Source organism: Amia ocellicauda, chromosome 15, assembly GCF_036373705.1.
Source record: "Amia ocellicauda isolate fAmiCal2 chromosome 15, fAmiCal2.hap1, whole genome shotgun sequence".
NCBI lineage: Eukaryota > Metazoa > Chordata > Actinopteri > Amiiformes > Amiidae > Amia > Amia ocellicauda.
The window spans coordinates 20,981,466-20,998,387 of NC_089864.1; the positions used below are offsets into that span (position 1 = coordinate 20,981,466).

The following is a 16,922-nucleotide window of genomic DNA, read 5'->3' on the forward strand; positions in this document are numbered from 1 at the left end:
ACCGAACTGAGTGACTGAGTGGGATGACTTCATGCATGTGCGTGTTGCAATGGTAGACACAAATATTTTGCTACAAATTGGAATTTGTTTGGTTTAGTATTCGACGGAGTTCAGATTTGCTAAACGTGTACGAAGTTCGACATCTGCGAACGCGGATTTGAACTTCGTCACAACGATTTAGCGAGGAGAAGGAGTGGAGAGACTCCAAAGTCAAACTGGACAAAAAGAAAGCTTATGCAGTATCTCAGAGGTACTGTTTCAATCACCTGAGACCCTCCAGAATTGTTTCCCTTATATATCAGAAAGGTGACAGGACTTGACGGCATCCAATAGTACAAAAAGTAAATGGTTGTATTTGCTTCCATGTACAATACCCCTACAATCACTAAGAGGATGGAATAGCACTGACAAAGTCTGTGCCATTTAAAGCCTAACAAGAAGGCCAACAACACAAGAAGCTACTGCCCAATATTTTTCTCCTTGGCATATATCAATGGAGTGGTATCTTAAACTTTATGAGAGCACCAACAGTGACTATGTCATGGCTCTAACAAGCCATGTTGTGCACAAATTTGTTGTGGCTCAGACACTTTTTAACCTCTACATCAGATGACTAGTTTAAATGAATTCAATCAGATGGCATTCCTTTGGTTATTCAGCCAGATTTCTCCAAAGGAAAGCCTGCAGAACTCGGGGAGAACTTAAAATGCTCCTGTAGTAGCCAAGTAGGACAATAACTTATTATACAAATCTCATGTGTGAAGAAACCTCTGAATGTAAAATTCTCTGGAAGCCCTCTAATCTGTGGTTGCCAAAGGCATTACTTTGGCTTTAACCAGGATCACTTTATAATCACCTAAAGAAAGGCCTGCAAAAATGAGATCCCCTGCTGAGGACTGTGTAGCTCTTTGGTAACAGTCCACTCAGTAAATTGGTTAACACCCAGATCTAAGCTGCTTCAGAGCGATAAGTAGCACTCTCAAGTCAATACCACTTACTCCGGGTACCAGCGCTTTGAAATATTCCACCTTCAATTATGTGGCAACATGCAACTGATTTTTAGGAAATACAATTGCATTTATCCCATACCAGAAATGTCTATTCACAGTGATCTTACTTCTGTTCAACTAGACTGGCTTGTCTCAGAATGATAAGACTGGCTTCTTTTCCTTTTAAGGTGATGATATAAAATAGTCTGAAAATATATATATATATATATTTTTATGTAATAGCTCTAGATGATTCTGTGTTGCTTGCAAAAAAATAAAATAAAAAAAAAGCTTCCCCCAGGCAAGAACATAGAAATACTTGATCTTCACCAACTTTTGCTTAGATTTTAAAATGTGGTCATAAAGTTGTCCATAGTGGACTTCCATGTTGCACTTGCATGCTTAGGAGATTATTGAACACTTTTTTTTTTCTTTTCAAACTGATCTTTCACCTCAGAAATATTTTCAGCAGTTCATATGAGAAGCATATTGTTATTTTAAAATCCTAATGCTTTAATATGATTTAACTATCAAACCATGCAGGAACAAGACCGAATGTTAGTGGCTAAAAAATAAATGGGCATCAACCCATTGAATCTTTGCATTCAGGGGTGTAAGCTTGGTTTGAACATTGGTGGGGACACAACATCTTGGGGGGGGAGTCACGGTTGCTAGGGGGCTCCGGGGGCATGTTTCTTGTGACATTTCAGAGGAGGATTTAAGCATTTCTAAGCCAGGCTGAAAAGTTTGATTATCTGACAACCAGAGAACAGACAATTTACTGAAATAACGGAATATTACCTTTTAGTGTATAAGTAGCTCACTAACAAGAAAAAATCATTAAATTCATAGAGCAACACGGTAAAAGGTGCAATGTTTGTCTTTGAATGTCTCTCTATCTATGGTTGCCTCACCCCTCCTCAATGGAAGAAAACCTAGATTGTACAAGTTCGCCAAAACTGCATTTTCATTAACACTAAGTCAGGAGAATTTACTTTCCCATTCCCATAAGTATTTATGCAGACTCTCGCCCTTCTGGGTGCCGTGTTTGATGAAAATGACAATTGATAGTACCGATGATCTAGGATGCCTGATCTACGCTTTGTTTGAAAAGAGTATCAATATCTCTCTCAAAAATAATTGCAAGTGTGCCGCGAGCGCGCAGCGAGTATTGTGCGTATGCAGACAGGACTGCACGTGTGTAAACAGTATTGAAGGAACGCAGAGTGGAGCTGTGGGCGTAAAATAAAAACTGTGTGTGTAGAAAATGCAGTTTTACATGCTCAAGTTGTATTTTTGGGCTCTCGAGTTTTGACAATGATTTCACTCCATACATCAAAACATGCTCGCGCACGTACACTCTCACACACACATACCCATCATGATTTAGCTGTGAAATGATTGCGAGCCACCAAGGACATGTACATGATTGAAATGTATTTTAATATCTGCCTCCACCCCCGCTTTTTAAATTAACATAAATAAAATGCCTAGCCTATATAATATTGTGTGTTTTATTCAGCCCCCTGAATAGTCGCACTGTCCATCCAATCTAATACACATGATACACTGTTCGAGTTCGCTTTTTACACATTATACAAAACATATCAAGCAAGCATAAGTTACAAAGGGAGGAAGGATATAAATATATTGACAAAGTAAATATTAAACTGATTATAACTTATTGTTTTAAATAGGCACAATATACACCATCTAAGAATGACTGTTTTTATATTTTATTGTAAACCCGGAGAATTACTCCTGAGTCCTCCATACACTTTCGCGCCTCAATGTTTAAAACGGACACTCTCGACATGGTCCAAGAAGTCAGCCGCACTATATACGTCTGCTGGTTGTGCCCCAAAGCAAAGGTAAAGATCATTGCCAAAACTCCAAATACCTACAAATCCCAGGGTGCCAGGACATTTTTTCTCTTTAATAACTCAGCACTCACAGGGTGAAATCGGGAGCAATATGTTATTGAAATGTACACTGTGCACCGGCTTCAGAACCTAAAGACAAACAAATTAGCGCTTTGGTTTTCGGGCAATAGGAGCAACAATCTGGATAGTCAACTCTTTCTGGAAAGGATACAATTACTCAACATTTCAGATTTATCACAAATATTGTTAGGGACAATTCAATGTTTCCTTGACATTGCTGTTTGCAATAGGCTTTTTGCATTTGATTGAAAAGGGGAATTTTGTGCCGAAAGGTATACATTACATAGCATAAATGTCAATGCAGAACCAGAAAAATGCATGTCTAGACCATCTCTGACATGGGACTTGAGGCAGTAATGGGTTAATGATAATATATTTGGTCAAAGAGCACTTCCACAAATTTTAAACCAGCTAAGGCATTTTGGCTTTGATCAGCGATCACTGAACTTGTCATTTCTCTTTCACAAAGTCCTTTTATTATTCAGTCCACTAAGGACCAGAGTAGTGCATTTGATTTCGGAAAGTCAATAGAATGACAATAAATGGAGTTGGCCTGGTGCAGCGCTGATGACAGGAGTGCTGCTGGCATGTTCCAACCTGACAGTTATTCATTGCAAATGCGTTTTTATCTGATGATATCATTGTATCATGCGATCCATGTTACTGGAGGGAGAGACATTTTCTTAAAATGATTGTATTTTTGTTTTGCTCCATTGCATTGTGCTGTCACTTGGTAAGGCACCGTTGATAAGACACCACCGATTCCTATTCTTTAATTACATTTTTGGCACCCTAATTATTATGCACTTATCTGTTTTGTTCTGAAGTTCAGTGTTTGGAATAAAGGATTGTGAAAGATGAAGAGGTAATTAAGCTTCTCCAATGTACCATGACAAGCCTAACAGCAATTAGGCCATGTCAGAAAAGAATCCCAGGGACCATGAGCGCAGCAGTAGTTTTTATAGCTCCAGCTAAAAGAGGAGCTTTGTGGAAGGACGCATCGTTCATCTTCACCTCTCTTGCACTGGAATATGGGCTGGTCCAGCGACTCATACTAGCTATACTAGTCGAAATTCCTTAGAAAGGCGGTGTCCTTGGCATTTCAACACTTTAAGTATTGTTTAGATCCTTTACTGATTTGAATCAAGGTATGACAGCTTGAAAACCCCATTTCACATTCCATTGACATGAAGGCTAAGTGAGCATGAGTCTGTATTCAGTACATAGTACTTACACATTAATTACATTGTAATGCATAATTACACTGTTTTTATGAGTAACTTCAGATGTAGTTATGGAATAACTACTATTTAAATACACTGTAACTAGGGAGACCTATTGTAAGCTGTTGCCCATAATTTTTAACACATTCTTTAACCTTTAGTTTAAGTTTAAGTAATTTTCTATTCTTAAAAAAATCCCAACCCAGCTAATACACAACATTGTCACAACGTTTTATAATGTTGTGGCAATGTAAATTATGTTGCTACAACGTTGTGTGGTAGCAAGGAAACTCCATAACAAACACATTTATTCTTTAGCGTTAAAACAGAAAAAAAAAAAAATGCTGCTCATTTAATGCTGCTCAAAAAATACCAAAAGTCAAAAACACAGCAAGGGCAGGTGGCACCAAAACTAGCCCCATGTTTCCTATGTTTGTATTCGATTGACACATTTTTGTTTAAGAATATTAACATATTTACTTGTTCAGACCAGAGATGATTGCGTAGCCTGTCCGGCAATTGAAAAGATTCTCTCTGCTGGGACCCTAGTTATAGGAATGCACAAATATGTCTTCGCTAATTCTCAAAGCCTTATGAATTGAAATGTGTTTATCCATCACCATAAAAGTGCACCCTGATCCAGTGAAATGCAAGACTCACTGTCAAAATGCAGATTAATGTAATCCTTCGCCAAGGTTTCTTCTTGCAGGTAATAATCCTCCCCAAGAAACGTTGCCATTGCAGTCTTTGCAGAAGTAGTGGTTTACTTTTGTGCTTTCTGCATAGGGCTCGCTCACCTGACGTGGTGCTTCTGTTGATCGGCTGGAAACAAGTTCACCTTACTTGGCTTCTAAAAGACATCTGTATATTGGAATTAACACGTTTTATGTATTAATGTCTTGGGTCCAAGGCTGTTGCAATTAGTTCTACTTTTTTTTTTTTCTTTCAAGTGATTGAGTAACTGTTTTGAATTGCATCATCTTGTGGGATTCGCTGGGCACACTGTGCTTGGACAGCATTGTGGTATTAACGTGGTACACAATTGAATTGAAAAATCTGATTACCTTTGCACACTTTTTTTTAGCCAACAACTGTACCTGATTTTTTTTTTTTTAGCGCAGGAATAACAGCTCTCTCTCCAGTTTTTACCGATACCAAATTATATCAAATTATATATTTTATCTAAAGTTTATAAGATCTACACTAATGTTTTTTTGTATTCGAATAGTTAACTCGTTTTAGTGTAGTCATGTAATCGACTACACTAACTCATCCCTACTCCAAACACAGTACTTACAGAATTGTTAAACTACATCTTGGCATATTCCCTTTGGTCCTTAATGCTTATTATGATTCACAGTTGATTGTATGGCAAAATTAGAATCAGTGTAAACTGACAAAATGTTTTGTAACAATGCTTGAGATATTAAATGGTAATTTAAATGTTTTTGAGGGTCTCACAGTGTCTGCATGCTAAACATTTATCAATTTGTTTGTTTTTCTATCCCTTGTTATTTAACCAATATATGAAAGCAACTTAATTGGCCTTTCTGAAATAACATCTAACCATAATTTGATATTTGGTGAGACACTAACCATGAGCTATTCTGCAATTCAAATAGTGAAGAAAAATAGTATTTTCATATACAGACATTCTATTCAATGCCTTTCAGAATCTGTTTGTTGCACTCCAGTAATTCTCTCCTGATTTAAAGGGTTGGTTTGTTGCTGTATGGTGCCTGGGAGACCTATTTCAGAATAAATGGGGGGGAAATGCACTCCATAAGATTCAAAATCCAAGATCTCTGTACTGTGTGTGTATCGTGATTTTCTGATCTGAAGTCTTTGTGGAAATGAAGGTTACTTACCTCATCAGACATGTAATACAGGAAGATGCTCTGTTTTTGTTTGTCTTTGCATTTCTTTTTGTTTATGTATTTAGGATAACAACTAAATAATGTATATGTTAATGGTTAACTTACACTTGCCTTTTTGAACAAAAGGAACATTAGGAATCAATAACTCAGAAAACCTTACAAAATAATTTAATTGCTGATCATAATTATAAACAACATGAAGATCTATTCCATATCGCACTGCTGTACAGTGACTTGGGAAAAGGCTTTTATCTTGAATTACCATTAAAATATATTAAAGGTTTCACTGGAAATGAAGGTCACTAAGGCTTGGCAAGCCATCAGAAAGAGAAATTAACTCAGCTTCACAGTTTACAATCAATAAACAGACAAAGGATCCCTTTGAAATCTTCATTTTAGATTGAAGTGCTAATTATGACAGTTGGCTTAACTAGAACTGTGTTCTGAGCTGAGATATTGTAGACCTAATTTTAGTACCAGCTTTTGATAAATTATTTGCAGCGTACACTAGTAGACTACATAAGCAGCATATGCAATACCTACAGTTATTAAGCCATTAAGCAGGGACACTGAATATTTAGTAGTTGTGTATTGTGAATCTTCCTTTTAAATACATGCACAATCAGAACCTTAGAATTGTATACATTTAGTAAAACTGTTTTAGCTTTTTAAGGTTATACAAAACATGTGATTGATCTTTGAAAATATGCTAGTGTTCACATCAGGGGCGACTGGTTAAGTGTCGCATATTCATAAATAAGAGACGGCATAACCTCTACCCTGATTAATCTTCTAAATTCTGAATGCAGTTTTTAATTTATTAAACAATACATTTAAATCCTATCGATATTCCACAATTTTCAAATAGTATAAGTATACTTAAGAATCCAGCTGTGCATCAGTTCCTCAGGTAGTTGCTTCTTATCCTCTACACTGTCAGATCCTAGAAATAACATCTCTCCTACTTGTTTAGGTGAAAATGTTGCTAATGGAGCTGCTCCAGACATCTTTTTTTGTCTATTTAGGAGACAACTGTTCATTTCCAAATCAATCTGAGTTATAAAATCGGCAAAATTCTCCTATTACGCACTCGCTCTGCACAAGGCTATAGCTTCCACGTTTGAAGGGCTGTCATAACATGGCAATAAATCACACACAAAGCCTCATCGATCAAACAAGATAAATCCTTTCAATGTACAGTGTTCCTACACTGAAATATTATGTGCATAGACTAAAAATGTATGGAGTTATGGGAGCTGGGATGTAAAGGGTTAAAACACTTCTGTGATGATTGTCTCAATACAACTGTGAGTGTGATTTAATTGATTTTTCAAACCCTGACATCTTTTTGCATGAGAACCTCATTCCTGTTTTTGAGGCTACATACGTGTGGGGGTGTGTCAGTACTAGTCCGCAATCTGTGTCAGCACATTGCATTGATAATGGGAAAACACATGCTGCATGGTCCTGATCAGACTTCCCTGATGTGTTGACAAAATAGTATCATTTATAAAGATGGTTTGGGTCATACTGTTATTATGCAGTGATTAAAACCAATCAGAGCAGCGTGATAATAGGTGTTATGTCTCCTTAAAACAGTCTCCTTGTGCATATTCGTTCCATAATGTTTGTACTAATATACAGATTTGTTTAGTTTCTATCTATGCCACTGAATAATACTCTGATATTGCCTTTTAGATAAATAAATAAAGCATCCACCTTGTTCTAATGATGTTGGAAAGTGACACCAGATCAGTTAATATAAAATCACGATGTCAATGGCTTTGCTTTTAGACATAAAAGTGCATTGCCCTCAGTACGCCATCATAATGCACGGCAGCATTGCAATAACCTCTTCATGTGTACATAATTATACTGTGAGTGAATAATGTGATCCAAGTATCAACTGAGTCACGCTCGAGCTGCACAGATAACCTGCCTTTTTAGGAGGGAACACAAACAACAAAGGTGTCATTTATAAGGTCATCCTGTTGGCTGGAGATTAACCTTTTTTTAAATATCAATGAACTAGCATGTGGAGACATAATTCATACATGTCTAGTAAGAGTCAATTCACTCAGCTCAGGATAATCTTCATAAGCCACGACTTGACCTGATAACTGCCTGGAGCGAAACAACTGCCTCAGAGCACAGTGACTGGAGCTCCTGACATAGCAGTGATAAGCATTATTTGGGTTCACCCATCATCTAAAGAGTTATTTGAAAACTCTGCCCTTCCTTGTGTTTTCCCTATTCTGCATGGAATACTTTTGGGTTTACATAACTTTTTTTTCATTCATGTTTTGGATTGGGACATTTTACACTTTTTTTCAGTATATTAAACACACCTTTAAATTATGTTTATGTATTTTGACACAGCGTGGAGTGTCGGAATCGGAGTGAAGATAATAGTCTTCAGAAAGTCTGTGCGGAAAGCAGGAAAACAAAACCTTGCCCGCTTACAATTTAAAGAAAGCAAACCGAAATACAAAATCAAAGAAAACATACCACTTTCCTTTGAACAGAATATGTAAATGCTTAATTGTGAGGAGGTTAGTGCTTTAACGATCCTGACATCCTTTATAGAAGAGTTCCTAACAGACTGGCATTTCATATGCACATATACCCCATAGATTCTGCACATACACTACATGTATGAATTATTCACTTTGTCTTATGAGGCAAGGCAGAGGGAGAACACGTTCCCTCAGAGAGCTGCCTCTCATTTCAGGCTGCAGTTAGCAGTGCTGGGACTTTGGAGGGAAAAACTGTCAGTAAGCTGTAACACTCCGGCCGAACAGGAGTGTGTTGAGTGTTGTTCACAGGAGCTGTAGAATTTGAGGATCCTCGGCTTCACAGCAATGCCAACCTAGGCTGGTCTGACTGGCATTGCTGTGAAACCGAGGATCTGTTCAGCACACAATTGAAACAAGCACAAATGTAATCAGAGGTTTAGTTTGACGTTAAGTTTTCTATCATGGTCAGTTGTTGATTTCCCCGTTCGAGATAATGCAAGATAATGCCTGTGAATTACCATTAATACAAGTATTCCTCTGTATACTGCTGCCATAGAAACACGTTCACCTGCACAACTTTTATGTATTGTAAGATTAAGAGTAAGATCCACAATTATACATTTCCTGGCATTAAAATTCCCTGTCTGAGGGGAAGGCTTTCAACAGCAGGCGACATGAAAAGTATCACATTAATATCAAGTGGATCATTTAGTAGCATTCAAACAACGCTATTCTAATTTCCATGTCACCTGCACATTGCATCACACTTGTGAATTTACTGCGTGCTTTCGTTGGCTTTTATTGTTGCGTTTTATCAACGCTAACCATCAATCGAACGCTTCCAAATTATAATTCCCTTGCTTGTAAAGACATATATTCAGTCCCAATGGAAATCCCACTGTATACAGTATACTATTGCCTAGATCCCACAAAGATAATGTCATGTTTGTTCATCCAAAGCCTTCAGGTTAAGTATTTGCCAAACGTATAATATTTTCTCCTGCTCTGACCCAGCACGTCCTTGTCACTACACTGTGTTTATCATGGACAATGGTGTGGCCATGCTTAACTTACAAACATTAACATACCCAGCGTTCAAAAGCATCGCTGCAGTCTTTGTCGTTTTTTAGATGTATGTTCTGTTTGAATGAAACAACGAGTTTGGGGGAAAAATAAAACAATACTACAAATATAGTTATTACTATTTCTGTGTGATGATGCTATCTTATATAAAGAAAAATATCTGATTATAAAAACAGGTTGAACTTCTATTGCTGCACCAACTAATGAAGCAACGCTGAAATCAGGGATGTGCAGTAAACCATCTTGAAAAATAGCTCCCAGGGATGCAAGGAATCAATGTCAGGGTTTTTAATTTTGTAAAACTGTTTGTCTGGAAAAGAAAATGGAGGCATTCATGTTATGAATTTGTTAGCAGTGCAGTGGGAAGCCTCTGATTGAATCTAATTTGAGTTTTTATTTAGTTTATTTTAGTCGCGAACTAAAAGGAAACTTAAATACTCAGGGAAGAAAACAACCCCACGAGGGTCTATTCTTAGTAACTCCCAGCTATCCAACTGATCTCCCTGTTGCAAAGCCTGACAAACTCGATACATGGACCTTAAATAAGAATATCTTTAACAAATCAGGAGAAGAAAATGTGAAAAAGGTCTTTCTGGTTGGAAAACAGCTGCATAGACATCTAAAAGAAAGTAATATTGATCTATATTGTCCCTGTTTTACGCAATGCCATTTTGTTCTGGGGGAGTTGATGACTATCTCATGCTCACACGGCATATCTTATCTCTGCTAGGGTTCAGAAACCCTCAGTAGTCAACTCAGTTTCCCACAGAATAGTTAAGGGCTTTATCTCACTCTGTGGGACAGGTCTATAGTAAAGTGTCAAGTTGGCTTTGTGTGAAGCATGTAATGAAAGAGAATAGGAGGTGAATTCAGTTCCTCACTATATTTTTAGTGAAATTCACCTGTCGTATTGAGTTGTATAGATTACTGTTTTTTTTGTTTTTGTGAGAACCGTGAACCTGTCCTTCTGTTGTAAACATAATTATTTCCCAAGTTACTAGTAAGCAATATTATAGAATCAAAAACAATACTAAAGAGATGTGTGGTTTTATTTAAAATTTTTCTGAAATAACCGCTGCTCTCGATTTATATTATGTGGATTGAAATGGTAAAAAAAAAAAAAAAAAAAAATAGTATGGGAATTGAGTTTTGTGATTATTCAAATAAAGTTAAAATGACAGCCAGCATCATTAACTGCCCTATGGTTTACACTTACATGAGTTCATACATTTGACCTTGTGACAAAGACAGTGGGGAGAGGATTCTTGCTCATTTAAAAGTTTTGTTAGCCGAGTTACAGAAAACTCCCTCTCCACTGATCATCAGAAAGAGACAAGAATAATGATGGATGTGTAAAATTGACAGTATTGCAGCCAACAGTCTTTGCATCAGATCCAAGATTGGGAAGTACTGTTTGTGAGATTCCAGGCAAGTCTTTTTGGACTTGTCTTACTAATACCCAACAACAATTTGAAGGATTTTACTGATTTACAATTCACATTGAAATACATTCATTAGGCCCTAATCTATGGAATACAGATATGCATCTGTTGGTCACAGATACCAATGAATGAATGAATAAATAAATAAATAAATGGTAGGGGGGTTGATCTGGAAAAAAAAAAAATGTATGTGCTGGATATTGGCAGGAACAGGAAAACAGTCATACACTTTGATCCAGAGCATCCCAAACACGCTCAATGGGTGATATCAGTACTGCCAAATTCTCTAAAATGATGTTGGAGGCGGCTTATGGTAGAGAAATGAACATTCAATGATAATGTGTGTGGAACCAACACGTGTTTGTTCTTCTCATATTAGTATAGATATTTTCTGTTCAACATGTTCCCAAAGTTAAGACATGTCACCAATCCGAATCTTGATTGAATCATACAAATAGAATTTCTACCAATGGTCACTTTGACATTTGACGGTAAACTAAGTCTTATTGTGCAATGATTAACAGATAATTTGATTACTGATACTCATGTGTTCAGTTCCCCAGACAGAAAGGTAGGTAGGTAGGTAGGAAGGTAGAAGTCGCCCTGGGGAGAAGCACACGACACATGATCTCAACAGGAGAAGACTCTGACACAAAGTTGAAAAGCTGACCTCTAATAAATTACATGTGAGGGAAAGATGTATGCACAGCACAGTCCTCTTTTGTGTTAAAGGCCAAATTATCCATTCTGACACACAGAAGAAGCGTTCACACCCAGTGCTGATAGTAATCTCCCCTCAGCTGTCCATGAGAATCTTCTATTTGCACTCTGCGGTTTGGCCAGTCACTAACATAGCATGCTTCCTCCGCTAAACCTGGGACAGTCTTCTTTAATTAGTTCAAACTGCTGCTGTTCAATCAAAAGTGCTGTAGTGTACAGCTTCTTGAGACAGTGCTTCACCGAGAAATTGTAGCAGGCTATCAATTTGATACTAGTTTAGTCTCCCACATGGAAGGCATACACCATCCTGCCTTCTTAAAATTGTATTTTGTATAACTATTGCAGTCCAATCAATTATAAAGTAAATTAGATTAAAATCAAGTACAAAATACTTGGACAGTTCTGTTAAGGTTCAAGTAAAATGGGATATTGGTAATAGTTACATCAGTGCTACTTGGAATGAGGGAAAGATGCCTGTAATGCACTGTAAATATATTGCATCAGTCATCAGACTCCAATGTAACATAGTTCTGTCTGAGCCAGGGTTACTCCTTCATTCCTGCAATTTTGTTGAAGCACAGCAAACAGGGAAAAATAAATCTTACTGAAGTACAGACGATTCCCAAAACTAATGCAAATTAGTGCTAATAGTGCTAATTTAACTGAACACTTTTTTTTTCATCTGTAAAAATGGTGTTACATTTAACATGATCTAAAAAAAAAAAAAAAGAATATTGATGGGATCTCTGTGGTATTCCATTTCACCAGCAGGGGGTTGGATTACCACACTTCTTACCACTACTCATTTTTTGATACGGGGCTCTAAAATTAGAATTTTTATGGATTTTATTCCAAGAACCTATTAGCAAATGTTCAGTTTACAGGCATACACTAATCAGTTTCATTAACTGACTGTACTACCTATCTGTTGAAATGGGTACAATCCATCTTCAATGCATAATGTTCTTATTTTACTACATTATTATGCAGATTACAATTGGCATTTGGGATTAAGATTTAGGATTCAGTAAATTGTGAAATATAGTGTTTATTCTGTTCACTGTAGTCTCCATATTGACAGCATGAGAAATTCAAATGACAAATGATCATCCTTCTCTCATCAAAGTATGATTTTGTAGTGCAAAGCCGAGGTCTAATGAAGCCATTAAAGAGGCACAGGCATAGCAGTTCAATGTGTGTTGTTCAGTCAGAGCTTGAAGGTCAACACCCACCGGCTACCACCATTGATTTGGCCATTAAAGTGCTTTGAAAATCATCTAAGTGATAAAACAAAACACTGTGCCCCAGTGAAGAGAACAGGGAGAGGAAATAATACATATTTTCAGATGTACATTTGAAATGTAATCAATGCTGGCGAAGCTGTGCCCACTGACAACGGCAAGCATGGCAGTGAGAGGGCAGTGGGTTAGTAGGACACTCTGCTGGGTGACATAAAGCAAGGATATTGGCCACTTACACTGCCTCTTAGAACAAGAAAAACACATTAATCACTGTGATAAACTGGTGAAGTCATTTCTATGAAAGAATTCCAGATATTTGTTCTTTGGAAGGGCCCACAGTCAGTTAATTTTTCCCTCAGTTAGCCTTTGGTTGTACTCACCTCGGACACGGTTGTTTGTTTACATGTTCAGACAGATTGATATGACGGCCAATGACTACGTGTCAAAGTCCGGGCTGCCGTAATGTTTTGCAATGCCATGGGCACAACTGCCTAAAGTAGGATGTCAAGAGGTTGCCAAAAATATACATTTGGGTGGCATTATGTGAATGTCTCCGAGTCATTTATCATTATGGTAACTAGCTCTTTAAATAGATTGCATAGTCACTTTTAGGGCACTTATTGACTTTTGCTTGTGAATGCAGGAAAAAGATCCTTAACCTGGATTTTGATTTGAGCGAACAGATTCTGTCTACCAGGCCTGGTCTTTCTCCAACAACAACTTTTTGTTTCCCTCACAAAGTATATTTAAATTGAGATTTACTTCATGGAGCAATTCCAAAAAAATACAGCAGTACTGTCCAGTTGATAAGTAATTGATGTATTGATCGCTTATTCATTCATTTATTTGTACTAATATTTTTAAGAATTTATAAAAATGCTATTTTAGTTATCAACACTTCAGTTGTAAAGTTTTAATAATTACATGTATTAAGACACTTGACTGTTATACAGTTATTATTGAACATGAATTCTGTCATACCTTTAAAACACAAAACATGATGACAACAAGAAAAAATTATACTAATAACCTAACAATATGCCATGGACTCATTCAAATATACATAATTTCCTACTGTTTATTCCCCTTCCCTGTTGTTCTGTTCTGTTATTTCTCTTGTTTATTTATTTTTGTTGTTGTTTCCTCTTCTTTTTCGTGTCTCGATGTCATGGGCTGCATTATCTGTTTGTTACTCTACAATATTGTGTTACTCTACAATCTAAATCACTTCATATAACCGAATCATTGTCTCCCTTCTCTTAAACATGACTTAAATGCTACTGTTTTTAATATTCTTAATCAAACCACCTTTTGATTTCTGGCTCAATTATGCATGCCATGATCATGCTTCTAAATGCCTGTACTTCCCTCCCAATCCGCCTTATCCTTCTTTTGTAACTCGATTGCCATTTAAAAATAATGTTTTTCTTTTTTTTTTTTTCTGATTGTCCCTCTCACCCAAACCCCCCTGCACACCCCCCTCTCCCTGCCTCCCTCCCAGTGATGTGATGCGAGTCCTCTGAAGTGCACACAGACAAACCACACTAACGGAGCATGCCTCTGAGTCCGGCAGCCGGCAAACATGAGCCATCCGATCAGCAGCATCAGGAGGAGGTGCAGCAGTGTGCTACCAACGGCAACCAGGGGGACTCGGACAGCTCCAGAGAAGACACCATCTACGACACGATCCGGGCCGCTTCCGAGAAATCCCCCACCAGCCCCATGGAGGAACCCCAAGGCAATGCCATCGTCATCCGCATTGGGATCCCGGACCTGCAGCAAACCGTAAGTAATCCCCATACTCTCTCTCCCCCTCTCCCTCTCGCATGCTCTCTCTCTCTCTCTCTCGCTCTCTCTCCCACTCTCACTCTGCCCCCTCTGTGTAAAATCTCTGCCTTTTCATTTCAACAACTGCAGCTGCCCGAGAACTAAAGAGTGCACAGGACTTGGGAGAGAGCTGCGCTGTGATTTAATAGCGGCTTCATTCACTGTCTTTAACTCCTTCAGAGCTGAAACTTGATGGCTTTGTTTGCTTTTTGTTTTGGTAGGTTTAGGGTTTAGTTTTTCTTCCCCTCGGAAATTGTGATGAAGCGAGGCTCAAATGAGAGTTGCTTGACTTGTTATCGGTGACTTGCGTTTTAATAAAAGGAAATTAAGAAAGCGGGAAAAACTTGTGTGGGGCTGTCTGATTGCATGGGGGACGCTTGCTGCAGCACTCTTGAATAGGCGAGAGGTGTTGTGGACTGCTGCAGAATAATTAGGTGAATTTATAGATTTCTTTAAGCAGACTCAAAGTTCACTCTGGTTCTGTCTATGCAAGTTGATTGGGGTGGATGCAGAGCTGTAAAGCTTGTTGCAAAAAGGTTTTAACTGGAGTTAAAGGTAGTTACACACATCTGCACCCTGTGCTGTGCTGATTTTAATACATGTGGGTTTTTTAGGTGTTTGATGGTTCAACCAGGCACTAATAATTACAAGAAAATTAAGTGTGCATTGGATTGAAAACCTGTGCTGTATTATAGCTTGTATGTTATAGCAGAGTTGTTTCATGGTGAAGTGGCAAAATCTTATCATACAGGTATGCATTTTTCATGCTTTGATGCTTATATATATATTTATATAGGTTAGCATGTTTCCTGATTAACTTGAGATGAAATGTGCTACATTGGGAATACTGCCTGTGATCTTGAACAGGTACAATACTGCCTTCAATGGATTTTTCCCCAAAGCTATTGGAGGCAATGCTTTAGCTAACCGTATGCTACAGTTTTAAATAATGGAATCCACCTTTCAATGTCACATAACTCATTATTAGCTTTTGCAGATTCTGTTTTATTGGCATCTTCATGCTGATGTTTATTCACTAGGCATTTAACACCTAATGCTGTGCATATTCCTCAGGAAGCACAGCTACACTTTAATTATCTTTTTAAGGCCAGTCAATTGTAAAGGATTTTGTGAACGTCTGAGAGGGAATAATTACTGGAGTAGCAAGTTGAAAGGATACTGTGTTTTCAAGGTGTGTGTGTGTGTGTGTGTGTACTATGTATAGTCTAATAAAAGTAGTTAATCTTAACCCTTTAATGCATTTGTCTTTAATATCTTATGACAGTTGTGATAATGAATGCATCATACATTTAAAAATGAAAGTATTCTGTTATAGAATTTCAGCCACATCCTTTTGAGAAACATATTTTTTTAGTGAGGTAATTGGTAATTAACTCTTCCTTGAGTTGAATTATTGATTTATATACAAATTGAAGTTTTTAAATAATAAACAGTGTAGTGAATACTCAGTTTACAAGTTCATGTGATCTGTCTCATTTAGTTATGTTGGTATTTTAGCTCTGCACCTGTGCTGAAAAACCACAGCTCAGTTCTTGGAAAGTACAATAGGTTGATCTGGGCACTAAAGGATGGCTGGTAAACTTTAAAAAAAACTCTCCCGTAACTAGTCAGTTTTCATTACTCACGCTTGATGGGATTGCTATGCAGGCTTTCAGCGTAATTTCTCATTCACAGAAGTCTGTCAAGATTAAATGTAGCAGCATTACAATATGTTCTGGTGACACCCTCTATTCTTAGAGCCGTGTAGTCGGCAGTGTGTGAGCGGTCAAGGGTAGGGTTCTCACAATGCAGCACAACACACAAAGATATCAAAATGTGTGTATACTGACGACTGTGAAAAGGAGGCTATGCATAAATAAATGAGTTGGGTGCTTATCCTTGCACACACACTCAACAGCAAGAAAAACATTTCAGTTACAGTTCAAACGCAGTACATTGACCCTCCCCGTTCTTCTGTGGTACCCCTGATTGCTGGCTAGCCATGTTGGGTCTGTAAACAGAGCAAAGGTCAATAGGACACAAGCTCAGACATACTTCACA

At 37.7% G+C, this 16,922-nt stretch overlaps 1 protein-coding gene across 1 annotated transcript in view; it reads left to right on the forward strand.

The window, feature by feature from the left end:
* The window catches only part of shank3a (SH3 and multiple ankyrin repeat domains 3a), a 385,335-nt gene that overhangs the window by 76,562 nt on the left and 291,851 nt on the right, over window positions 1–16,922 (forward strand). The window contains exon 3 of the mRNA XM_066724020.1: window positions 14,536–14,819. Coding sequence (XP_066580117.1) covers window positions 14,589–14,819 — 231 coding nt within the window. The 5' untranslated portion in view covers window positions 14,536–14,588. The remainder of the gene's footprint in view (window positions 1–14,535; window positions 14,820–16,922) is intronic.